Below are 25877 nucleotides of genomic sequence, written 5' to 3' on the forward strand. Positions count from 1 at the left end.
GAGTCAAGACAGTCTCTTCAATAAATGGTGTTGGGAAAATTGGACAGATACATGCAAAAAAATGAAACTAGACCACCAACTTACACCATACACAAAAATAAACTCAAAATGGATACAGGACTTAAACATAAGACGGGAAACCATAAAAATACTAGAGGAATCCACAGGCAGAGAAACCTCAGACATATGCCGAAGCAATTTCTTCACCGATACTGCTCCTAGGGCAATGGAAACTAATGAGAAAATAAACAAATGGGACTACATCAAAATAAAAAGCTTTTTCACAGCAAAAGATACCATCAACAAAACAACATGAAACCCCACTGTATGGGAGAATATATTTGCAAATGTTATCACTGATAAAGGTTTAATCTCCAACATCTACAGGCAACTTATACAACTTAATAAAAGGAAGATAAAATGATCCAATAAAAAAATGGGCAATGGACTTAAATAGAGTCTTTTCGAAAGAAGACAGAAGGAAGGCCAAGAGACACATGAAAACATGCTCAAAGTCACTAATTATCCGAGAGATGCAAATCAAAACGACAATGCGGTACCATCTCACACCTGTCAGAATGGCAATCATCAACAAATCAACAAACGACAAGTGCTGGCGAGGATGTGGAGAAAAAGGAACCCTCGTGCACTGCTGGTGGAAATGCAGACGGATGCAGCCACTGTGGAGAACAGTATGGAGTTTCCTTAAAAAACTAAAAATGGAGCTCCCATTTGACTCAGTAATCCCACTTCTAGGAATATATCCTAAGAAACTAGAAACACCAATCAGAAAGGATATATGCACCCCTATGTTCATAGCAGCACAATTCACTATAGCTAAGATTTGGAAACAGCCTAAATGCCCACCAGCAGATGAGTGGATTAGAAAACTATGGTACATCTACACAATGGAATACTACGCTGCAGTAAAAAAGAAGGAATTCTTACCATTTGCAGCAGCATGGATGGACCTGGAGAGCATTATGATAAGTGAAATAAGCCAGGCAATGAAAGAAATATACCACATGATCTCACTCATTTATGGAAAATAAAGAACATTATAACCCGATGAATAAAAAGATAGATACAGAGGCAGTAAAGCACCGAACAGACTGTCAAATTACAGCGGGAAGGCTGGGGAGTGTTGGAGAGGCAGGGAAATAGATCAACCAAAGGACTTGTATGCATGCATATAAGCACACCAATGGACACAAGACACTGGCGGGGTGGGATGAGGGCATGCGACAGAGGGGAAGGGAGGCTGGGGGAAGGTCAATGGGGAAAAAAACAGGAGATATATGTACTAATGTATGTAATACTTTAAACAATAAAAAAAAAAAAAGGTGACAACCAAAAAATTTTTAAAAAGGAGCTAAAGGCAAGAGATGCTGGCACATGACTGGACCGTCCGAGGGTACCATGAGGCAGCATCACAACATCCTTAAACACCTGGAGGTCAGGTCTGACCACCAGGCATCTAGGCTGCTCACTTCTGCCTTAACCAGACTTAACCACCAAGGCACTTCTTCAGTGTGGTGTCCGCTCTCCCCTTCTCATAGTCCCTCGGGGCAGTCTCCTCCCCGCCACACCCCATCACCTCCTGCACCAGCTCTAGCTCTGTGTTTTCCTAGCTCTCAGCTTCAGCATGAGCACTGAAGAGAAGAGCCACCACCTGTCCTTTGCTGATACTGCTATGTCCATGTATACACTTAACTCTGGTACCCTCAAGGCCAGAGCCCACCCATGTACACACCAAATGCCCACACAAAAGTATGAAGCCCTCTGGCAGCCCATGGTAGTCACCCAAGGCCTGAGCTCCCGATGGTACATACCATTGTAGGGGCCTCCCAAGAATATAAGAAATGTGAGTCTTTAAATTGAATGGAGTAGAGCTTGTACAGCCATGGACCCAAATTTTTGGCAGTCAATATAAGAGAGAAATATAATGAAGGATGAATACATCTCCCTGGACATGCCCTGCTTAACCTTCTGCTTGCTCCCCTGTAGTTCTCCCAGAGCTTGAGAAGAGCTAAGACTTTGATGTTCAAACTGAATTCTATGTGGCCGTCCAGGCTGGGGCCTGTCCAGAAAGAGGCACAAGAGCAGGACTTAGCCAGAGAGGCCGGAAGCCAAGAGACTGGGAGCAGCAGGACCACTGCCCAGCCCTATCTCTTTGCTGAGGCCAGCCCACCTACCCTGAGTACCTTTGCTTGACTGAGAAATGACCGTGGTTGTAGCAGCTTAATAAAGGGGAAGCAGAGACTCAGGCGACGGCTTTATCTCCCTCTGTAACCCAAGATGGATTCAGTGGCAGCATAGTGCCCAAGGCTAGAGATTTCTTTCTCTGCGGCCCACCGGGCCCAGGGACCTGTCAAGCCCAAGTTAGTGTTTAAGTGCGCTGCCAGTGCTCGCCCGCCAGAGAGCCTGCTGCTCCACGGCAGCATTGGCCCCAGGTATGGCTGCTAGTTGCTCGGTTCTCCCTCTGATGTGAGCCCTTGAGAGGCCAACCTCTGGCTTGTGGCCTCAGAGAGAGAGTGTGAATTTGGGATTGCCACGTGGAGTAAGGTCTTAGTGTGGGTCTCTTGTAGGAATAGAGGGAAGCTGCCTGCTCAGTTGCCTTTGCCACCCATCTCTGCAGTTCTTGCATTCATTTCCAGCAATCCAATGCCAAGCGGAGTGATGAGGGTGACTACCAAGCTTGTCACAATCACCCTGGCCCACCACTAGCTACTTGAGCCTGGGGGGGAGGCCATGTGCTCATGCAGAACAGCCATCCTCAGTTTTAGGGAAAGGACACTTGGCTCCTAACACAGTGGAAGGCAAGAGGTCAAACCTGGGAACTCTACCAGCTTCGCTGCTTTTGGCGGGACATTAGGTGGTGTCTCATGAAGCCCCAAATACAAGGAGGGCAGTGGTTTAGTGGTGAAAGCCAGCATACACACACATACACACACACACACACACACACACACACCAGATTCTACCTATTATCTCATGTGTCCCTAAACACAAGGCAGCATGCAGCCTATCAGTGGTTTAGTGGTGGAAGCCAGCATACACACACACACACACACACACACACACACACACCAGATTCTACCTATTATCTCATGTGTCCCTAAACACAAGGCAGCATGCAGCCTATCAGTGGTTTAGTGGTGGAAGCCAGCATCAAAACACACACACACCTGTTATCTCATGAGTCCCTAAACACAAGGCACGCAGCCTCTCTTGTCTTCCTACTGCCTCCCAAAACAATTCTGGGACCTGCTGCTTCTTGGTCTTGGCATATTCGATAAAGCTTGGCAAACTAAGAAGGATAAGAGATGGTTTTTCTGTGTATCTTTTTTTAAAAACAGAGTTAGCATACAATACTTTATTAGTTTCAGGTGTACACATAGTAATTCAACATTTATATAGCTTATAAAGAGATCACAATAAGTCTGGTAACCATCTGTCATCGTACAGTTATTACTATATTTTGTTGTTGTTAATCCTCACGCAAGGATATTTTTCCATTGATTTTTAGAGAGTGGAAGACAGGGAGGGAGGGAGAAAGAGAAACATATTATTGACTATATTCTTTATGCTGTACATTATATCCCTGTGACTTATTTATTTTGTAACTGGAAGTTTGTGCCTTTTGATTTCTCATTTTGCCCATCCCTGTTTTAATATGGCAGCCTCTTCCTCTACCCTTGGTCCTCTTACTGTAGGGGCTCCCAGTGGCCCTGCAGCAGAACTTCCCTGGGGCTCCAGTGCCCTGGGCATTTGCAAGGTGGCAAAAGGCCCTTCACGAAGTCCGTCGCTCACCCCAATGAATTTAGGTGTCTTACCAGCTGGTCAGCTCTTGAGGCACCTGTTGTTGTTTTTTGTTTGTTTGTTTTTATTTTTTTACATTTTTTTAATTGTTTGAAGTATTAAAAATAGTAGTACATATGTCTCTTTTTTTCCCCCATTGACCTCCCCCCACCCTCCCCTTCCCCCCAGTACATGCCTTTACCTGCCCCCACCCCCAGTGTCTTTTATCTATTAGTTATGCTTATATGCATGTGTACAAGTCCTTCGGTTGATCTCTTACAGCCCCCCCCCCCCAACAAAACCTCCTCTGCCTTCCCACTGTAGTTTGACAGTCTGTTCAATGCTTCTTTGCTTCTGTATCTATTTTTCCCCCTTTTCTTTCCTTTAAAAAATCTGAGGCACCTGTTTTTATCAAAGCACCATGTTGCCCACTTGCCCTTCTCCCCAACAAGTGCAGATCCCCCAGTACGTTAATTGCCAGAGTTAGACAGGAGGAACATATTTTGACATCTACAGGTATTAGATGCTGGTTCTCCCTGCTTCAGCCCCTCAGCAGGTGGTGCAGGTGTTGGGTAGACCCACCCTGGCTCTACCAGGGAGGTGCAAGGCCCCATGGTGTTGATGGTGGAGGGAGCTGGCATGACCTGGTGGGAAGCAAGGAGGTGGGGTGAGAGGTGTGACTGGAGGGAAGGGTGCTCCTGAAACAGGGCTATAGAAAAGGGAAGGAGGTGCTCTCAGCTCTGCCCCTTACTAGCTGTACTTCCCTTCTCTGTGCCTCGTTTCCTCACCTACAGTATCAACTTGGGTTTGGATCTATACATACAGTACCTTTTTCTGTAGCTCTGATAAACTCTGCATACTCTCTTCTGTACCACATCTCAATTTGGGGCACTGTTGAACTTGCAATTACCCTTGAAGGGTTAACTGTGGACCTCAAGCAGGAAGAGGATGTCCAAGAATGGGAAAAGGCCAGGGTCCTTCCTCCCTGGCCCTGCCCCCTCTTTTCCTTCCACTGCCCTCTGCACATCTGTGCCATCTCGTCTACTTCGAAGGACTTATATCCACTGCCATCTCTCCCTGCTGAGGCAGAACCACCAGACAGGTGGCTGCTCCCTCCCTTTGCCCCTCCAACCCTCTGCCCTAGGCTGCTGCCACGGGCTCTGGCCCAGGCTTCAGAGAATTCTCAGGTATTTAGACATTCATTTTATTGCTTAATCGAGCTTGAAGCCATTACAAGTTTTTACATTTGGCAGCAAATGCTTTTACAGTCCCCTTTAGCAGGGGAAGAAAATCAAAGAAGGACTTTTCCTGGGCCATTGCCTCCTTGAGGTGGGAGCAGATCTCCCACCACTATGGCCACGACAGTGAGGCCACTGTCTCGCAGGAGCAGAAGCAGTTCTGACTCTGGGGTCCTGGGTCTTACAGGGACCGGGGGGCTTAAGAGCCCTGGAGCCTTGTGGGGTTCTCGGGGGGTTCTGAAGCTCAGCACCAGCACACAGTTCAAGGTCTGGGCTTAGGGCAATTGCTCTTCCTTGTGGGGAACCTTATGCTGGGTTTAGTCCCTAACTTTTCCTCTGTAGTGCACTTCCTGCCCACTTGTCCCATCCTTCCTCTCCTCGCCTGACTCTCATGCAGCCAGTTTTTTTTTACCTTTGTTAAATTAAGCATTAATTCATTCAGCTCCTCCAGAAAGAACACAGGCTCCCCTCTCCCCAGGGATTGCCCTGCTCCCAGAGTCTGCCTCTCTTCCTAGCAGAGCTGGGGGAGGGAAGAGAAGAAGCTCTATGTGCCCAGAGCTTTCTGCTTCTGATCTCACTCCTGACCCCCAGCTACACACACACACACACACACACACACACACACACACACACACACACACACACACCTAACAGGGACTCCCTTAAGCTAAGGAGTGGCGTTTACCCTATTAGCTCACTGTCAAAAGGAAGGGGAATTTGAAGTTGCTTTGTCAGTGATGTATCTATCAAGGATGATTCTGGGGGGTGAGAGGCCAAAAAGCATAGAGCCAACTTACAGAACTGAAGCGAAGGGTTCTCAGAGGGCGGCAGCGCAGGGCTCTCTCACAAGCTCCTGCTTTTCTGCTCAGCACTTCCTTTCCCTCTCTCTCCTAGTTCCAGCCGCTCTTATCACGTGCAGTGAACCTGGTGGTGGCTGCCCAGGGCCTGAGCACTGGGCCTTAGCGCCGCTCCCCACACCTCCCCCACACCTCCCCCTCTCCCCCCCCACCCCCTCCCACCCGGCACACCCAGGGCCATCCCCTGCACACTGACTCCGCGCCCCCTTTCTCTGTGCCCCAGGTGGAGGTGGAGGTGGAGAGTATGGACAAAGCGGGCAACTTCATCGGCTGGCTGCACATCGACGGCGCCAACCTGTCTGTCTTGCTGGTGGAGCACGCACTCTCCAAGGTCCACTTCACTGCGGAGCGCAGCTCCTACTACAAATCCCTGCTGTCTGCGGAGGAGGCCGCCAAGCAGAAGAAGGAGAAGGTATGGTGTGGGGTTGGGTGGTGGGAGGGATGCCCCTCCCCGGGCTCATACTTTCTCTCACCACCATTAACACCATTGCCTTCCTACAACAGACAGAAGTGGTTCTGTCGTTCCCCAACTGAGTCACCCTGGTTGGTCTCAGACCCCATCTCAGGAACCACATAAGAACCAAGGCAAGGTGTCTCAGCCATAAGCCTGTTGTAGATCTGCTCAGGTGGGTCAGGGCGGTGACCTTGGATCAATGAGAGAAACTACTGGGGGCACCCCTGGCGCAGGAGATGGGCGTCGCTCTTGCTCCTTCCCCATTCCTAGCCCTTCCCGCAGCCCACATCTGAGTTCCCTTCACATTGCCCTGCAGGGAAGCCCATTTTGGAAGCAGCCCCAAGAGATGTATAAAGCTGTTAGGACAGCAGATTTACAGCCCATCCGTCTCTGCAGACAGTGCATCGAAGAGACGGGGGGGGGGGGGGGGGGGTTGGAAAGCAGCTTTAGGAAACAAATGGACGATTAAGGAACCCAGTGGGTTTAGTGGTGAGAGCTGGGCTTAGCACCACCCCCCAGCCTATTGCCACTAACTTACAGCCCAGCCCTGCTAATGGGATAAATCAGCTGGCCACCAATGTGTCAGAGCTTCCCTGAGCTTGAGGAGGATTTCATGGGACAGCCATGCTGAGCCATAAATTTGTTCCAGGAATAAACGTTGCCTTTCCCCATGGGGCCACCATCTGGCTTGCAACTCACCTCCCACAGCCAAGGCCCAGTCACCGGCCAAAAGGAATGGAGGGCTTAGGGGCCCCAAAGGCCCCTCATTCTCCTCCAGCCTGGAGCAGCCATCTCCTCAGTCAGTCCCTTCCCACCTTTCTTCCAAGACCACACATCGCTTCTCTCAGGGACTGGGCTCGGGCCACCCTCCTGGGTCTCTCTTTGCTTCTATCTCCTGGCGATTAGGGCAGGGATGCAGAATGCCGCCCAACAAGCTAGGTCAGTGGTTGGCAAACTGCGGCTCACGAGCCACATGCGGCTCTTTGGCCCCTTAAGTGTGGCTCTTGCACAAAATACCACAGCCTGGGCGAGTCTATTTTGAAGAAGTGGCGTTAGAAGAAGTTTAAGTTTAAAAAATTTGGCTCTCAAAAGAAATTTCAATCGTTGTACTGTTGATATTTGGCTCTGTTGACTAATGAGTTTGCCGACCACTGAGCTAGGACAAATGAAAGGGACTGTGCACACCTTGGAGGAGTGGGCCACCAGGAAGCCTCTGAGGAGGTCTCCACCAGGAGGTCTTCCTCATCCCAGTTCCACTCACAGAAACCCTGCCTTCCTAGAGGGATGGGGAGCAGGCAGCCTCCGCTCCTACAGCAAAGTGCTCCCTCTTGGGTTTCCTATTTGTGACAGCTCAACCTAAGGCTGCCACCCCGTGTCCTCTACCTGCTGCAGGGAGTGGAGGAGATTGGTGCTGGGCTTGTATACAAAGGGCTGAACCTTCACTGAAGAGTTAGCAGCTGGGGGGTCAGCGTGGCAAGCACCAGCCTCTGGGATCCAGATTCTGAAAGTGTCTTTGCTCCCCAGCCACTCAGCACATGAGCCTAGTAGCTACCTCTTCCAATCTAAGCAGTCCTCTAAGTGTAGAGGCCCCAGAGGGACCCAGGAGAGGACAGAGAAGAGACTGTGGCCTGAGATGGAGAGGTGGGTCCCTTGCCAGGCGCATCACTATGTACTACACATGGATTTGCTTGAAAGAGTCCAAGTCGTCTTTGCACTGATGCCACAGGATGACGCTGAGGAGTAATTACCAGTGATTAATTACTCACACAGGCTGCATGTTTTTATTCTGTCTAATTAAAATGCAGTGCACCACTCTCAGAGCGGGGCCTGCCTTCCTCCTGGGCCCTTCTCCTGCTCATCTCTCTCTCTTCAAGACTCCCAGGGAACCTAGCGGGGCTTGCCTCTCCCTGGCGGCTGGTTCCCAGGAGCAGCATGGGCAGAGCTTTGCAGCAGCCTTCAGGGTTGGCAGGGCTCAGATGACTGCGTATCTGAAGTGTCCCCAGGATCTCCAGTCTTCTCCACTTGTGACCCCATGGTGGCACCTGGGGTTCAGAGATCGTGGCGGTAGCTGTGAGCTAACTGAGGAAAAGAAGTACTGAAAGGTTATGTGAGGCCAGGAGCATGCCGAAGTCTTCAGCAAGTGTGTTATGTGTGTGTGCATTGTGAGTAGGTCTGTCTGGCTGCTGCTTTCCCAGCCACAAGAACTTAGCTGCCTCCCTGCCAGGCCTCATTCCTCCTCCATGTTCACTTTGGACTTCTCTCCTAATAACGAGGCTGGCTCGGCCTCCCCTTCCTCTGCAGGAGACTGATGCAGAATTTCCTCCTCCTCCTCCTCCTCCAGGGATTCTGGGCAGGTCTGAGGACCAAGGCAGCTGCATAGACTGCTCCCTTTCTTGCACCACTTGTGCTCTGGCAGGACCCTGGACAGGGTTGTTTGGCCATTGATTGACTTTTATTAAGCTTTGCTTCCCTACCCAGGGCTTGAAGGCCTCCACCACCCTGGCCCCATGCCAGGTCCCCAGCCTCCTAAGCAGCAATACTAAATAGGATTTAGAAAGGAAAGGCTCCAGCCAGTGGCACCTCAGTTCACATTGCCCATCTCCTGCAGGGAAGAGAACCTGGGGCTCCCAGAGGAGAAAGTGCAGGGAGGGGGCTCCAGGAGCAGTGAGGACAGGTGGAGAGACAGCCTCTGCTCCTGGGCCGGCCTTGCCTGTGCCTGGCCAAGGGGGCTGCTTCCCTAGGGCGCCACAGCCACAGGACAATTAGGAGCCCCAGAATGTGGAGGGGACTTAAGCAGGATGGAACTGGTACGACAGAGCAGATGAGGAAGGAGGGAGGTGCTTCTCTTGCCCTTTTTCCATCTGGGTCTGTAGCCAGGGCCCTGGAGGAGTCACAGAGGGGCCCTGTCTCAGGACAGCTCCATCCTGGTCCTAGCCGTAGCATGAGAGCTGCCCCCAACCTGACCAGAAACCTGGGAGCCTCTCTACATCCCGGGCGCTGCTGCCCAGGCCTGACTCAGGCTTGTCTCTACCAAAGGCCAAGAGCATTTACAGCTCCCACACCTTCATCCCACCCAGCGTCTTGGCCCTGAGGTCCCTCCCCAGCTCTTTCTTCTGCTATGAACCTGGGGCAGAGCCTTATGGCACTGACTGTGTATCTGTGACAGCTCAACCTAAGGCTGCCACCCCGTGTATCTGTGTGCACAGTTACTGTTCCTGCCAGAAGGGTCTTTGGTTTTTTCTTGTCAGGAATCTGAGCTATCAGAGGGCTCGGAGTGGCTGTGGGAAAATGGCACATGTCTGGCAGGTGTCTCGCCACTATGTCTGTCCCCTCCCTGCCCCAGTTCTACAGAAGGGCAACATAAGACAATATAGGCAAAACCAACCCATGTTTAAGGGTGGGGACATGGGCAGCCAAGCCTGTCCCAGCTGACTGACTCTTTCCCACCAAGAAGCTTCCCTCCCGGCCAGGCTGCATTTACCAGTGTGTGGAGGGCCACTGGCAGCCAAGCCCCAGGAAATGGCTGGTTACCTCCATACCCCAAGGGAAAGAGGGAACCTTCAGGGCTCTACTATTCAGAGGGCGAACCCAGCCCTCACTTAGAAGTGGGTTCCTCTATCTGAGGTGCAACTCTCCCTCTTCTGTCCTTTGGCAACTGCATGTTGCTGGTGTCTTCTTACCTCACAAGGCAGCAGTGTACACCCCACTGCTCCCTTCCTGTCGCCCAGTGAACTGTGGGGCCTGTCATAGGACCAATGGCCCCTTCATTGCCCTCCATGTGGGAGCAAGAGGGCTGAGAGCCATCCTCAGGCTTTCGTTTATATCACCATGCCTTCCAGCTTGCTGCCCTCCAGCTGCTGCCCCTGAGCCTGCCCTCCAGCTGCTGCCCCCTGAGCCTGCCCTCCAGCTGCTGCCCCCTGAGCCTGCCCTCCAGCTGCTGCCCCCTGAGCCTGCCCTCCAGCTGCTGCCCCCTGAGCCTGCCCTCCAGCTGCTGCCCCTGAGCCTGCCCTCCAGCTGCTGCCCCCTGAGCCTGCCCTCCAGCTGCTGCCCCTGAGCCTGCCCTCCAGCTGCTGCCCCCTGAGCCTGCCCTCCAGCTGCTGCCCCCTGAGCCTGCCCTCCAGCTGCTGCCCCCTGAGCCTGCCCTCCAGCTGCTGCCCCTGAGCCTGCCCTCCAGCTGCTGCCCCCTGAGCCTGCCCTCCAGCTGCTGCCCCTGAGCCTGCCCTCCAGCTGCTGCCTCTGAGCCTGCCCTCCAGCTGCTGCCCCTGAGCCTGCCCTCCAGCTGCTGCCTCTGAGCCTGCCCTCCAGCTGCTATCCCAAGCCTGTAGGAAGAAACTCTCTCTCCCAGGGGGAAACTTGATGCTGTCGCCTAAGGCTCTTTGACTTGAGTCATTAGCAGTTTCTGCTCTCACCCTGTCAGTCTGTTCCCAAATTGTCAACTCTACTGTGGAATGTCCTTCCCCCACAGCTGAGGGAAGCAGGGTGGAGTTTGGGTGGGAGCTCAGAACGTCTCCCAGGCTCGGGCCCACTCCAAGCCCATCTTGTCTCTCTGAGGCAGTGAGAGTCCCATGATGCTCAGAGCTGCAAGGATCTCAGGGGAGCCTAGAGGCCGCCAGGCGTGACTGGCTAAGCAGTCACTTCCCTGAGTGAGGGGGCAGGAGGAAAGGTTCAGCCTCGGCAGGTTGCAGGCCTTGGAACCAGAAGGAATGGGGGCTATGTCGTCATCCCCCATCCTCCGCCCAGTGCTCTCAGTGTCTGAGCCTCAGCAGGATGCAGCCCCTGGAACTGGAGGAATTGGGGCTGCTCCCCCTCCCCCCGAGTGCTCTCAGTGGTCCTAGCCAAGGCCTCTGATTGGAGAGGCTCTTTCATAGGAAAGTACAAAGAGACCCCTTTCATAGGGCAGGGAGCCTGGACAGGTTAGGGCCCGAGTCCCTGATCTGACTGAATAGAGTTCTACTCCCTCTTCTCCTGTGGTGGCCAGGCCTGGGCTAGTGAAGCAGAGGTGTCTAGGTCAGGGGTGGGCAAACTTTTTGACTCGAGGGCCACAATGGGTTCTTAAACTGGACCGGAGGGCCGGAACAAAAGCATGGATGGAGTGTTTGTGTGAACTAATATAAATTCAAAGTAAAGGAGCGGAGGGGAGAGCAAGAGAACCGGATAGAACAGCCAGATCCGGCCCGTGGGCCGTAGTTTGCCCACAGCTGGTCTAGGTGCTTATGATGAGGGAGGTGGCCGAGCTGGTAGGACAGGTGTTGGAGGAAAGTGAGAGGGGTCAGGAGCTGTTTGGGGTAGAGCCCAGCCCTTACCAGGGACCCATGAGCTCAACCTCGGAAGGTGGAGGGCACTCTCTGTGTGGGAGGCAGAAGTTTGGACTGGACATAAGAGACGACTCTCCCATCTCCATCAGCCACTCCCTGGTGAAACATGGGATTTAGGGTACAGATTTCTTGTGCGGTTTTGTCCGACGAAGATGAAGAATAAATTCATGGACTAACAGATTTCTTTAACAAAAATGTAGAAGTTTATTGGAAGTATATACAGACTCCATCTGGGCAGAGGTGTCCCCAAAGGGCCTCTGGGGAGGGGCCCTAAATGGGAAAAGCTCTCTCTCTCTCTCTCTCTCTCTCTCTCTCTCTCTCTCTCAAATTCAAAAAAACCCTGCTGGTGTCCCTTTGTTTCCAGTTTATATATGCTGCAGTTCTTTGTTTGAGCCTGGCCCTTTCTAATTGGGCCTTTCATTAATTTAGGACCCCCATCCTTTCCTCATTGGTTATTTTGTTACATAGTATCAGTTTCAAAGGCCAAAGCCCATGTGGTGAAGCCTCTTTCTCTCCCCCTTATCTTGCAACATTCCTCTATTCTCTGAAAATGTTTCTTTCTATTATCCTGTGACTTTTCTTTATCCTCTGTGAATGTATGTATGTCCCATCATTCTCCCCCTACCCCCACCCCACTCCCAGTTATCCTACACACACACACACACCTCCTCTCCCCCCTCCCCCACCCCCCGTCCTGTGGCCTTTTTCTATCCTTTGTACAAGTAAGATAAGCATTTTGGCCTCTCCAAGCTGCTCAGGTCAGGGCTGCTTTTATCTAGCTTATAATTGCTTTAATTGCTCAGGCCAAAGATACCTCTGTCCTTCACATATGCATTCCTCCCCCAATGGGCCCTCTTTATTCCCTAGACCTGCCTAATTTTGTCCTTAGAATTCCTTTCACTGGCAGCCACTCCTTCCCCCACCCTGGGCTTGGATAGTTCCTGTTGCTCATGCCAGTCCTCTAGTGGGAGGACACACACTTGTGCCACATTAAAGGCGGGAGCCTGGCCTCAGTGGTTGTGACCCAAGGGGGCTCAGTAAGTCCAGCGTTCCTGTCCTCAGCTGCTTCCTGATGCCACCCAGGAATCCGAATGTCAGCGGGTGATCACGTGTCAGACTTTTACCAGGGAAGGAAAGGAGACTCAGAGAAGGGCACCTCTGACCAAAGTTAGACGACACAATAAAGCCCCACTGCTCAGTGCTGCCTGCTGTCTCCAGAGGCCCAGTCAAAGCCAAAAGCCTCTGGGAGCGCTCTCAGCCAGCCTACCTGTGTTCAAGTCCTGGTTCTGCTACTCCTAACAAGCCCGCGTGCCTCAGTTTCCTCTGTAAAGCGGGTCATCTCCGCTCAAAGGGTTGTTGTGAGGATTAAGTGAGTTCATACTTGGAGAATGTTTAGAATGGCTCCTGGCACCTAGTAAACATGTAAGTTTTGGGCTAGTTCTTTTATCACCCCTGCTCCTGTGTGTTTGTCTGCGTGGTCGTGTGGTCCAGTCCCTCACTGCCTTCCCCCTGCTCAGCTGGAAAGCCACCTCCCTTCCCTGCGCTGACAGGCCTCGCTACTGGGATAACCTCCTGGCCGCAGGATTGGACCTGACACACTGTCACGTAGCATCAGCTTCTGAGCTGTTGCTTCCCTGACAGCTCAGGGCTGGGAAGGAAGGGAAGAGAAAGGTGGAGGGAGTAGTCCCACTTCTGAGCTGGGGTCAGAGCAACCTGCTTGAGATGAGGACTGAGAAGGGGCATTCTTGCACAGCGACAAGCCCTCCCCTCCACAGCCCAGGGCTGTCACTTGCAGAGCCTCAGGAGTGCCAGTGGCCCTGTGACAGAGTGACCCTGCAGAGTGGTATGGGGAGTGGATGGGGCACCCAGAACCACTCCAGGGCCAAGGTCCTGTTGGTGTGCATGAGAATCGCCAGAGCCTGCGCTGTTCTACTTTCTCGGGACCTTTAGAACATCCTACTTTGGTAGGCATGCCATGGGACCCAGGCACCTGCATTTTTAATAAGCTCCCCAGTTGCTCTGATGCCTGCCAGAAGTTGAGAGCCACTGGATCAGAAGCACTTAAGAGCACTCTTCCCCACTCCTCCCAGAAGTAGGAGGGTTCCAGGGGCCAGCCCAGTGCCACATCAGTGCCCGTGGTGACTCCCACATTTACTTACCCCGGGGTGACCCACGTGCCTCAAAGTCCCTTTCCTGGTTTCCTTTCTTACTTCACTTCCTCATCCCCTCCTCCCCTCTGCTGGCCACACTCAGGTCTGGGCACACTACGAGGAGCAGCCTGTGGAGGAGGTGCCACCCGTGCCAGAGGAGAAGGAGCGCTCGGCCTCCTATAAGCCAGTGTTTGTGACCGAGATCACTGATGACCTGCATTTCTACGTGCAGGATGTGGAGACAGGTGAGTGCTCAGGCCCAGCCCAGGTAGCGCTGCCTCAGCTCCTGGCTCCTCCAGCCGCCTCCAGGGCCCTCCCCTACTGCCCAGCCACCAGGCCCCAGCTCATTGCATGACCTGCAAGTGCGCCCTGGCGAGGGTGGGCTGAGCAGGTCCTCTGAGGACTGGTGAGGTAACCAGTTTTGTCTGGGTGGTGCTCTGAGACTCTTAGGTAATTGTTTTGCTCCAGGCACCCCTAGCTGAGCTGGGCATGCGGATTTGTAGCCCTCAGAGCCTATCAGGAAGCAGTGAACAGATTGTATCTATGTGGTCAGGAAGCAAGAACTGGCATCTCCCAGCCCTCTCCCCCTCAGCTTCCTGGGAAGGCAGGTGGAGGAGGGGAGTGTGGGCTTGTCTCTGCTGGGTTTTCTCCTCTAGAGATTACCACAGCCCTGAGTGGTAGCCATTTGCCATGGAAATAGGAGGCACACCAGGGGAAGTCCTCCCCAGGTGGTCTTTCTAAAGGACACTCACTCTCCATCTTCCTCCTTCCTGCCCTCCAGTGCCGTGCCCTGTGGCCAGGGTCCCCTAGGCCGTGACCTCAGCCCAGCCTCCACCTCCACTCCCTGTAACCTGACTCCCTCTCATTGCCACCCAGGGCAGAAGAAAGGGCTCTTAGAGCTGCCTCTAGGGCCAAGGAGCCTGAACCTTGCAAGGCCAAAGGAACCGAAGATGTCACTGGCACTCAGGGCGGCCCCCTGGGTGACAGGATGCAGCTCTGCTCAGCCCCTCAGCCCACCCAGGCCCACTCCAGATCAACAGCTTCGTCTCGGCCACTTCCTCTCTAATGATATTTCCCAGGCAGCTGCTTTTGTGCTAATGTCATTTCGCCAAGGAAAACTAACAGTTTCGAGTCCTGTACCTGAGCTATACTTGGGAGGGGGGTGCGGGGGAGGGGCAAGGATGGAGCTGATGAGCCTTCAGGGTCAAGTTCTCTTTTCCTGTTGTTAATCCTCACCAGAGGATATTTTTCCCATTGGTTTTTAGAGAAAGAAACATCTATGTGACAGAGACACACAGATGATAGGTTGTCTCCCGACCGGGCAGGGATTGAACCTGCAATCCGGGTATGTGCCCTTGACCGAAATTGAACTCGCAACCTTCGGTTCATGGACCGACGCTCTAACCATTTAGTCATACTGGCCAGGCTAGATCAGGTTCTCTGAGGTCAGCTGCCATCTGGTGGAAGCTGGACCAGCCATTGCCTTGGGAATGAAGCCAAGAGAGACCCAGCCTCCGGGTCTGCATGGCCGGGAAGGAGTCTTACAGGGGTGGTGTTCCTGAGCACAGGCGCCAGCTAGACCCCACCCAGCTCCCAGACGGGCTCTGCCTGCCTCTGGTCCTGCTGGGGAGGACCCCCCCTTGAATAAGAACAGGACCCTAAAGTCTCCCAGGAACAGAGCTTGAGGGTTCAAGGCCTTTGACCAGTCGGTCTCATCTCAGAGGCTTCCTGTACCCCCCGATACCCCACCCGCTGTCTCTGTCAACCCTAGGGAGCCATGACGCTGCAGTGAGCAGTAGCCAAGGCAGAAAATAAAGACAGAGAATGAAGGAGGAAACTGTGTCTTCTTGGAATATTGGAGAAGGGAGTGAGCGCTTCATGGCACATTGCCTGGAGAGTTGCGGTGGGATCCAGAGAAAACCTTGTCCTCCAGTGGCTCCATGAAATCCAGGAAAATAAACCTCAGCACGCACAGCCCCCTCTTCTGCAACTTCTCACCCCCGCTTGGGGACATCCTCTCTCCCTTCTCCTAATTAGACCCTGCCTTCGGGAAGGAGCGGATGAAATGATGAAAGTGTTTCCATTAGCTGTAAATGACCAACCAGGTCTCTGTCTAAGGACCTCCCAGAGGGCTTTGCCTGTTTGAGGAGGCAAAGCCTGCTTTCTGTTGCCTTGGAGCAAAAAAATAAAAATAGACCAAGTATAGGAGGAACTGTCTTCTATAGAGGCTTCTCCTTAGTCCCTGAAATTTTACTGTCTGGGCAAGGAACATTATCTCAGGAGAATGCGTAGTGTTTACCACTGGGTGGGGGAAAGGGCATTGCATCCTAAAACGCCTGTTCTGAAACAGTCGGTCAGTGGCCTGTGCAGAGGCCCGAGAGTGGACAGACCTCCCCATGTGCATATGCAGAGGTTATCCTCAATGCAGCTGAATTAGTGAGCACAATGCACGTGTCAGGGCTTCTACTGGACCTTGCAAGAGTGAACAACCAAGGGACCTGTGGTCTGTGCCCTGAAGGAGCTCACCATGTATGGCAGGAACATAAAATCAGACGAGAAACTTATAAGGCCAACTGACAAGTGTACCAGCAGCCGACACGTGTTAGGCATCTGTTATAGTGCATGGCGCCTTGGGCCCTGATGGTGAAAAGAGGAATCATCCACATGCCCCCAGCCACCTTGACCTCGGAGAGCAAAGCAGGCACAACAGGTCTGATGCAGACCTAGAATCAAGGCCAGGAGGGATGTAAAGGAGAAACCACTGGGGACTGATGCTGGCTTAGCAAGTGGGAGGCAGCTGGAAGGGAACCTGAGAAGACCCTGGGTGTTGCTAAACCTGGAAAACAAAAAACAAAAAGGCAAGCAGCAGAGCCCCAAAGTCAGACTGTTCAGGAAAGACAAGCAGGGGAGGAGAGATCCCCCCAACCCCCGGTTGAGGAGGGCACTGAACTGGGATGGGAGGGAAGAATCCTAACCTGACAGCACTGGGAGTTCAGTTCAGCATGTGTCTCGCAGAGTGACTGGTCAGAGTGGACAAGTTTGAATACACTGAGGCTGCACCCTGTCTCAGAATTGCTCTTCATCTTTTATGGCTCAGACTCCCAGGCCTTTTCCTTGTCCGGGGTTATATGGGGCTTATCCTTTATCTCCACTTTAGCCCCTAGGAAACATTGCAGAGAGTGGCTGCGGTCAGTCACCACCTCTGTGACTCAAGACAGGGCCAGCTCTTGTAGGAATGGGCTGCAGGTTGGCCAGCTCCCACTCTACAGAAGGTTGGTTGGCCTTGGCCTTGCTCCACGTCCACTCACGTTCTCCACCTCCTTCCCCAAAGCCCAAGAGTGTTCCCACGGGCTCCACAGTCAGCAAGTCGCCATCCTGCCTTTGAAAACAGCATGAAACCTCGAGCAGAGAGCAAAGAGGATCTCCCTGAGGGATGGGGACGAGTCAGTGCTGCAGGCGCTCTACAGAATTCCTCACCCCACCCACGCCCCAGCTCATCTGCCTCCCCAGCCAGAATGAGCCTCCAAAGAACCTGGCACCCTGGTCTCACTCTTTTCCTCCCCATCAGGCACCCAGCTGGAGAAGCTAATGGAGAACATGCGAAATGACATCGCCAGCCACCCTCCTGTCGAGGGCTCCTACGCCCCGCGCCGGGGAGAATTCTGCATTGCCAAATTTGTAGATGGAGAATGGTAAGCCACTTGGGCCCAAGCAGTGCAGCAGGAGCCAGGGCCGGTCTGTCCTCAGGCCACCGGCTAGACCAGACATTTGCCTCTGTAGCCTGGTGTCCACTGGGGTATTGTTGACCTTGGCCGCCTCCCCAGGGTAGCTCTTTTTATTGCCCAGAGCCCATCTGGGCCTTGATTTTCCTGCAGTCCAGCCAGCCTCCAGACTACAGAAGTGTGCTCCTCCTCTCTCCCCTCACTCTGTTGGGGGAGTCGTAGCTGTCTGGGGCTCTCCAACACACCCATCACCCCACTCAGGAAAAATGATGTCTCAGTAAACCCAGGCCAGCCACCCAGCCTCCACGCCAACTGTCTGGGACATGAGCAGCAGCCTCCACAGGCTGCAAGGTCACTTATGTCTGGTCTACCGAGGGTAGGGCCCATGGCCCTCCCAGGGTGACGAAGTGACTTGGATGTGTTCCCTGCTGCGGCCTCCCAGACACTTCTGCCGGCTAATTACAGCTGCTGTTTAGTGTGCTGAGTTACAGCAGCAGACATCAATCTAGTCATTAGTCTTGTTGCTTTATGCCCCAAGGACACATTAATCTGCTTCACATGCTGCCCTCTCCCTCCCTCTGCTCCCAGCTATGCTCTGATTCCATTAAATGGTGACCAAAGTGCCTCGATTGAGTCTGAGCCCTGTCCTCTGTGACACCCACGGGTGTGCTCTCTGACCCCTGGGCAGGGAAGTGCTATGCCCGCTCCCCTGCCATCACTAAGGCTCCAGGGAGATTGACTCCTCGAGGCTGTCCCTTGAGCTCTGCCCATGATGCCATTGCAGGTACCGGGCCCGAGTCGAGAAAGTCGAGTCTCCTGCCAAAGTGCACGTCTTCTACATTGACTACGGCAACGTGAGTAGGGGGCTGGGAGCTGGACAAGAGCGGGCCTCCAAGTGGCTGCCAGGGGCCATTCAGCACAGTAGCTCCCTAGGTCAGGCCATGTACTGTTTGTGTGACAGGCCGTGACCCCTGAGTGACCAGGCAAAACTGGCATCTCTGGCAGAGGCCTGTGTGCACCCATAGGTCTCTAAGTGCCCAGCCATGCCCACGCTTCCTCTTCTGCCCTGCCTCCTAAGAGGGCCCAGGAAGGCCCTCCACACTCAGTAACTGGTCCGCATGCTCAACATGTGCTTGTCCCCATCTGCTAACGTCCAGCGCATCCCAAAACCGAGGTTTGCTGGGAGGGACAGTCCTGAGGTGGCAGAGTGCCTGGGAGAGCGCTGTAGCTCAGGGGGTGTGGTTCCTGAGCTGTGGCTGTGGCTGCCCACTTTACTCAAGGACTAGAGTTGAGGGTCAGTTAGCAGAAAGCCCAGAACTGGGCCATACACCCAATTTACTATCTGGATGGGAATCCACCAGAGAAGAGGTCCTCCCACGCTTGGCCAGCACAGGTAGCCAGGGCACTGCCGGACCCTCGTATTGGTGAGCTCTCCCAGCCGGAGCGCCCCTGGCCTGTGGAAGAGTGGTCAGGGAGCCCATTGAGGGAAGGCATTGGAAAGAAAAAAAAAACTGCGACTAGAGTCCAGTTATCAAATTACATTAGTGGGAACCAACAAGTGTGCCCACACCAGGCCCAGGGTTAACAGCATGTGAGCCACAGCTGCCCATTGCAGGTGCCAGCAGGCCATGTTCTCCCAAGGCCTCACTGCAGTGGCTCATCGGGCAGTCCCTCCGTTAGAGCCGTGGGCTAGCGGACAGTCCCTCCATCAGAACACCCAGAGGCCTGGCCATAGGAGTTGTCCTTTCTGAACAAGGGGTCATCAAGTGTGTGATGCTATTGGCCTGGTGTGCCCTCTGCAGAGAGAGATCCTGCCATCCACCCGCCTGGGTACCCTGCCACCTGCCTTCAGCACGCGTGTGCTGCCAGCTCAAGCCACGGAGTATGCCTTCGCCTTCATCCAGGTGCCCCAAGATGTGAGTCGATGCATCTTCTCTCCTTCCAAAAGGGACTGTCCAGTGACACTCAGCCACTCCTGCGGCCCTTACAATGGGTGGTCTCTTAGTAACAGGACTCAAAAATGGGAGTGACTGAGGAAGTTGAGGGAAGGTGCCAGAGGTGGTGGCATCAGAGCACTTGAGCTAGCTCGTAGAAGTGGGTAGGCCCATGGCCAGGTGTACTGGGGCAAAGACTAGTCCACCACAGCAGGCCCTCAGGGCTTATAGGCAGTGTCAGGAAATGGAAAGGGAAAGTAGGTCAGGGTCTGGGGATCAAGTTTATTCTGTGTATTATGGGCAGGAGGGGTGTGGCAGGATTGTCAGCAGAAGTGTGATATGGTCAAATCTGGTTTTGAAAGTTACTTCTGGAACAGGGAAGGAGACTGGAAGGAATTGTTGGGACACAACTGCATTGAAAATCCAGGCAAGGGACAATGGTGACCAAACCAGGGCCATGCGAGTGGGGCTGGGGAGAAAGGCCAGGTCTCCGAGCACCATCAGAGCAGGTGGGGGTGCAGGAGGGGCAGAGGCTAAGATGGGTTTTTACATGAGGATCTGTTGGTGGCCAAGATAAGGAAGGTGAGAATGGGGCAAATTAGAGGCTGTGGGAGCTCCAGGCGGCCTTCTAGTGTTCAGTGTGGAAAGCAAGATGAGACTCAGTCGCGGATTTGAGTTTAAACCTGGAGGTGTACGAGCGTGGTCTGCAGACATGGGATGGGAGGGGACAGCCTGTGTCCCCACAGCCTAAGGAAGAGCCTGAGGTGACTGTGCCCCCTGAGAGGAAGACTGTGCTCAGGGCTGCAGGCGCACCACTTCAGCTATAGTTCCAGTGCCGCAGGGAGGCAAGGCAGGCGGAGGAGGGGCCCGTGGCCTCAGCCTCCAGGAGTCCCTGGGGCTCAGAGTGAGGGGCATCTGAACGCATGATTGGAACAGGTCCCTGGGGCTCAGAGCGAGAGCCAGCTGAAAGGCATGGTTGGAGCGGCCACCAGATGCAGGGTACTGGGGGGGGCAGGTGTAGGGTAGGAGTCAGCACCATAGAAGATTTTCTGCCTTTTCACAAAATGACTGCAGGGCAGAGGAGAAACAGCAGGAAAAGGTGTTGACAGAGTAGATCCAGGGCAGTCAGTCTATGGGGATGGGGAGGCCTGAGCGTGGAGAGACCCTGAGATGACAGTGAAGGCAGAGAGGTGGGGACTGGGAGGTCACTGCCAGAGCAAAGCCAGCCAAGGTGGGAGTGGTCGGGCCTGGGCAGCAGGTGCAGGCTCGTGTGCCATGTGGAAAAGCCACGTGTCCTCAGAGACACAGCAGGTGGGTGGGGGAGAAGGATGGGATGACATGCAGATAGGCTTGGAGGGGAGGGGTGGAAAGGGACAAAAGGAGAGGGAACACTTCCTGTCCAGAGCCTGCCTCCTCCCTCAGTAGGATCTGAGTGGGCCGTGAGCTGCAGGCACCTGCCGGGTGACTTTCTTGGAGGTCCAGGACCAGGAACTGGGGCCCAGGTGGCCAGCTTTTGCTCAAGCTCCCCTCTCCCCCTACCCTGGGTGTTTCTGCTCCAGGAGGATGCTCGAACAGATGCCGTGGACAGCGTGGTGCGGGACATCCAGAATACCCAGTGCCTGCTCAACGTGGAACACCTGAGCGCCAGCTGCCCCCACGTCACCCTGCAGTTTGCAGACTCCAAGGGGGACGTGGGGCTGGGCTTGGTGAAGGAGGGACTGGTCATGGTGGAGGTGCGCAAGGAGAAGCAGTTCCAGAAAGTGGTATGTGATGCGGAGGTGGGCACCACTGCGGGGGCAGGCCCCTAGTGTCTCCAACTGTCGTCACAGAGGGGACTGGGGACTGCGCCAAGAGCCAGGGAGGGAGCAGGAGCCCACCATCCTGCTGTTCCTGCTGGGGGAAGATAATGGATTTCGGTTTGTTGGGGTTTAAAAAAAAAGCTAATTACATCCCAAATTAATTGGCTGCAGGTTTGGCTGAGAATGCAGCTGCAAACTAGAGCGGAAAGTTCCCTGTGCATGCACCGCCAGGACAGGCCAGAAAGCTTTGCCAAGGGTGGCATGGAAAGGGTCAAAGCCTGTCTTGCTTTCTCACCCACTCTCACTTCCCTTTCTCTAACATACAACTTCCAAGTTCACAACCAGCTCCTAGCGCTTAGTGCTTCCAGAGCCAGGCTGCAGTGCCAAGGGACCCGAGGGCACTCTGCCACAACACCCTCCAGCCTGTTTGCAAAGCCCCAGGGCCTGGAGCTGGCCTGAGTCTCCCTTTCATGAGATGAGAGCTTGCTGCCCCCAGGCTGGGCTATGAGGATAGGGCTGACACCTGGGGAACTGGCTTGCACTGTTCAGGTGTCGATCATTACGATCTTGTTCAGGGGACTAGCGGCCCCTTCCACTGAGGACCCTACTCATCAGAGCGCTCCCAGCCTCTCACTAAGCCATAGCTGAGATCCCAGGACATACCAACCTCGAGGGATGGGCTGGGGCCAGCTCATGCCTTCCACACTCCTTCCGAGAGGAAGGATGAGGGTGGCAGGATTAAAACCTGTGTTCTGTCTTGACCTGCCCCTTGCTTTCCCAACTCCCCAGCCCATCTGCCTTTCCTCTCTTCCCACGTAATGTTTCAACAGTGTGTGGTTCCCTGGACTGCTTATGCAAGTTGAAAACTCATTTGGAAAAAGACCCCAGTGTGAAGTATTCCTGTGTCTCCTCTGGACAGGAGAGGCCTGATTCTAGTCCACCCCCTGGAAATCCCCCGTGTCCTGAGATTGCTCTGAGGGGTCAACTTAAGGTTCCCTGTAGAACCAGAGATCTTAGTGTCGCCCATACAAAGCTACCCATAATGTCTCTGGTGTTTAGAAAATTCCTTTTCCCTGACATAAACACCTAACATGTTCATTGATTCTTCTAGTCATTCTTTCAGCAAACATTTATTGAGTACCTACATATCTCAGTGAACAAGAGACAATATCCCTCCCCTGTGGAGCTTACGTTCAAGCATGAGGAGATGAGCAATAAAAATAGATATAATAAGTCAGTGAAATAGAATGTTAGAAGATACATGCACTGGAAAAGGAGAAAATATAAGTAAAGGGCAAATACAGTATGATCTCACATGTGGAATCTAATGAACAAAATAGAACCAGAGGAATGGACACATGGAACAGACTGACAGCTGTCAGAGGGGAGGGCATTTGGGGTGCTGGATGAAAGAAGGTGAAAGGATTAAGCCAAAATCCATCACATGTATATATACACACATACATATATAACACATAGCACAGACAACAGTGTGGTGATAGCCAGAGGGGAAGGGTGGGGCTAGGTGGAGGTGGGCAAAGTGGGGGCAATGGGTATGGAAGAGACTTTGCTTTGGGCAATGGATGCATGGTGCAGTGTGTAGATTATGTTTTGTTGAGTTGTACGATTGAAACATGTATAGTTTTGTGAACCAAAGTCACCTCAATAAATTCAATTAAAAAATCCTATCTAATAAAAGTAATATGCAAATTAACCATCACTCCACTACACCCACAAGCCACGCCCACCAGCCAATCAGGAGCAAGTATGCAAATTAACCCCAACCAAGATGGCTGCAGCCACGGACGAGCAGGAGGCTTGGGTTTCCCCAGTAATGGAGGAAGCCAAGCTTTCTGCACACCCTGGCCGGCCTAGGCCTCCACTTACGGCTACAAAGTTTCAATTGTAGAAGATAAATAAATCCCAGATACCAGGGCCTCCGCTTGGGTCTCCAGGGGGCGTGGCCAGCCGGCAAACCACCACAGGCCCCTCGCCCAGGCCACCCCACGCTCCAAGGGAACCCCCACCCTGATCCGGGACACCCTTCAGGGCAAACCAGCTGGCCCCCACCCGTGTACCAGGTCTCTATCCTATTTTATAAGAGTAATACGCAAATTGACCATCACTCCAACACAAGATTGCTGCCCCCATGTGGACACAAGATGGCCACCACAAGATGGCCAGCAGGGGAGGGCAGTTGTGGGCAATCAGGCCAGCAGGGGAGGGCAGTTGGGAGGGACCAGGCCTGCAGGGGAGGGCAGTTAGGGGCAAAGAGGCTGGCAGGGGAGCAGTTAGGCATCAATCAGGCTGGCAGGGGAGTGTTTAGGGGGTGATCAGGCTGGCAGGCAGAAGAAGCGGTTAGGGGCAATCAGGAAGGCAGGCAGGCGAGCAGTTGGGAGCCAGCAGTCCTGGATTGTGAGCCTAAACGGGCAGTGGGACATCCCTCAAGGGGTCCCAGATTGGAGAAGGTGCAGGCTGGGCTGAGGGACACCCCCCCCCCGCCACTTCACGAATTTCGGGCCTCTAGTAATAAATAAAAGCCATTCCTTTAAAAAGAAAATAAGATAAAAGGTTTTCATTTTAAAGTAAAGAGAATCAGGAGTGTGTGGGAGGGGCTGGTTATAATTTTTTTTAATATATTTTTGTTGATTTCAGAGAGGAAGGAAACGGGAAAGAGGGATAGTAACATCAATGAGAGAGAATCATTGATTGGCTGCCTCCTGCACACACCCTACTGGGGATCAGCCCACAACCCAGGCATGTGCCCTGACCAGGAATCAAACCATGACCTCTTGGTTCATAGGTCAACACTCAACCACTGAACCCACACTAGTTGGGCTGGTTATAGTTTTAAACGGGGTTATTGGAGGCCTCAAGAAGGTGATTTTTTTTTTAATCTTTATTGTTGAAAGTATTACATATGTCCCCTTTCTTTCTCCCTCCTCTCCATTAATCTCTTCTAGCCAGCCCCAGGCCTTCACCATCCTATTGTCTGTGTCCATGGGTCATGCATATATGCATACTAGTTCTTTGGTTGATCACTTCCCACCCAGCCACTTTCACCTACCAAGAAGGCAATACTTTTATCAAAGACTTGAGAGGGCGCGATAGTAGCCAGGTGGGCCAGAGGGGGAGAGAGCCTCAGGCAGATGGGACAGCCAGTGTGGAGCTGGGAAACATCTGGCATGCACATTGGCTTTTCCTCTGAGGGAGCTAGGGATCCACTGGTCAGGGCGGTGACATGGCCCTGACCTGGGCATCCGACAGGGTCACTCTGGCTGCCCACTTGTGAATAACCTCATCTTGATCACTCCCTTTTTCTCTCCCTCCAGATCACAGAATACCTGAATGCCCAGGAGTCAGCCAAGAGTGCCAGGGTGAGTTTTCCCCTCAGGAGCTCCAGAGGGTGCTGAGAAAGGGGGCTTGACCATCCGGGTTCCAACAGATCTCACCTCCCTAACGAGCCATTTTCTGTTCTCTCACAGTTGAACCTGTGGCGCTACGGAGACTTCCGAGCCGATGACGCAGATGAGTTTGGCTACAGCCGCTAAGCAGGGAATCGGGTCCAGCCCCAGCACCCCTCACACAGTACCTCTTTCTCTGCCAGGAGGGTGTTTCAGCTCCAGACCCCAGATCGGGGCATAGAGTGGGTCCAGCTTTGCTTCAGTGTGTGGAAATGCCTTGCAGGGCAGCATCTGGGCTGGGGGTGGGGTGCAGGGAGCCTGAGGCTTTCAAGAGCCTGTCTTCTGAGATGATGGGCGCTGCCATCCAGTCTTTCCCAGCTGATAGCTGATTTCCTATTTTTATTTGGACGGGGGATTGTGGTTTTTTAAAAATTGTCCTCAAATCAGGAAGAAACATGAAAGACTTCGTGCTAAAGGAGGTGTGATCCTGGCACTGGAGGCCCGCTGCCAGAGAGCAACCCACTTCTATCCCAGACTGCCCTTCTTCCCAGCTCTGTCCAGCTATTGATCATGTGATTTCTCTAATACGTCCATTCTCAAATGCCAGCGCGCCCTCTCCTTTTCTGTATTTAAAGCTTTTGAGGCCCAATAAAATAGTACATGCTGTCTGCAGCCCTTGTTGGTCATGGTGGAGCCCAGAGCCAGGAGATTGGGCACTGGTGGCTCCCAGGGTGGTCACCACATACCTAGTCACACTCCCAGGAACCTAGCCAGGACTACGTCCAGATCTCTAGGGGGCCCAAGAAGTCAGCAGAAGTGTATTTGACATGTCTCCTCACTCCTGGAGATGCTGCCTGTCCCAACAGGCAAGCCTGCTCTCACCAGGGTCTCCCTTTATTTTCACTCATCATGGAGGCTGGTCGTGGAGAGGAGCATGCCTGTCAGTGGGAGCTGGGCAGTTCTCTCAAGTTCTGAGCAGCCCAAAGGGTGTGGTGGGCATCACCTGGCACCTCAGCCACGTGCAGAAGGCTGCAGATCTTCTCCTTTGACTCATCAGTCTGGACACTGCACATGGCTGCCCTCGAGGACCTTAGAGATGGAGCAGCTTGGCAAGCAGTGCCCAGGACTTTGCACAGAGGACAGGACAGGCTTAGTCCTGCCAGGGCCCTGCAAGGGCCAGAAGGGACTCACTGAGGGACATGA

General features: G+C 53.3%; 1 protein-coding gene across 1 annotated transcript in view; it reads left to right on the forward strand.

Moving 5' to 3' along the window:
* The window catches only part of SND1 (staphylococcal nuclease and tudor domain containing 1), a 495060-nt gene extending 469714 nt beyond the window's left edge, over positions 1 to 25346 (forward strand). The window contains exons 17-24 of the mRNA XM_080663510.1: positions 6120 to 6308; positions 13919 to 14060; positions 17384 to 17507; positions 18322 to 18391; positions 19340 to 19453; positions 21031 to 21234; positions 24603 to 24647; positions 24756 to 25346. Coding sequence (XP_080519636.1) covers positions 6120 to 6308; positions 13919 to 14060; positions 17384 to 17507; positions 18322 to 18391; positions 19340 to 19453; positions 21031 to 21234; positions 24603 to 24647; positions 24756 to 24821 — 954 coding nt within the window. The 3' untranslated portion in view covers positions 24822 to 25346. The remainder of the gene's footprint in view (positions 1 to 6119; positions 6309 to 13918; positions 14061 to 17383; positions 17508 to 18321; positions 18392 to 19339; positions 19454 to 21030; positions 21235 to 24602; positions 24648 to 24755) is intronic.
* Positions 25347 to 25877: the final 531 nt, after the last annotated feature.

Source organism: Plecotus auritus (assembly GCF_963455305.1).
Source record: "Plecotus auritus genome assembly, chromosome: 4".
Classification (NCBI taxonomy): domain Eukaryota; kingdom Metazoa; phylum Chordata; class Mammalia; order Chiroptera; family Vespertilionidae; genus Plecotus; species Plecotus auritus.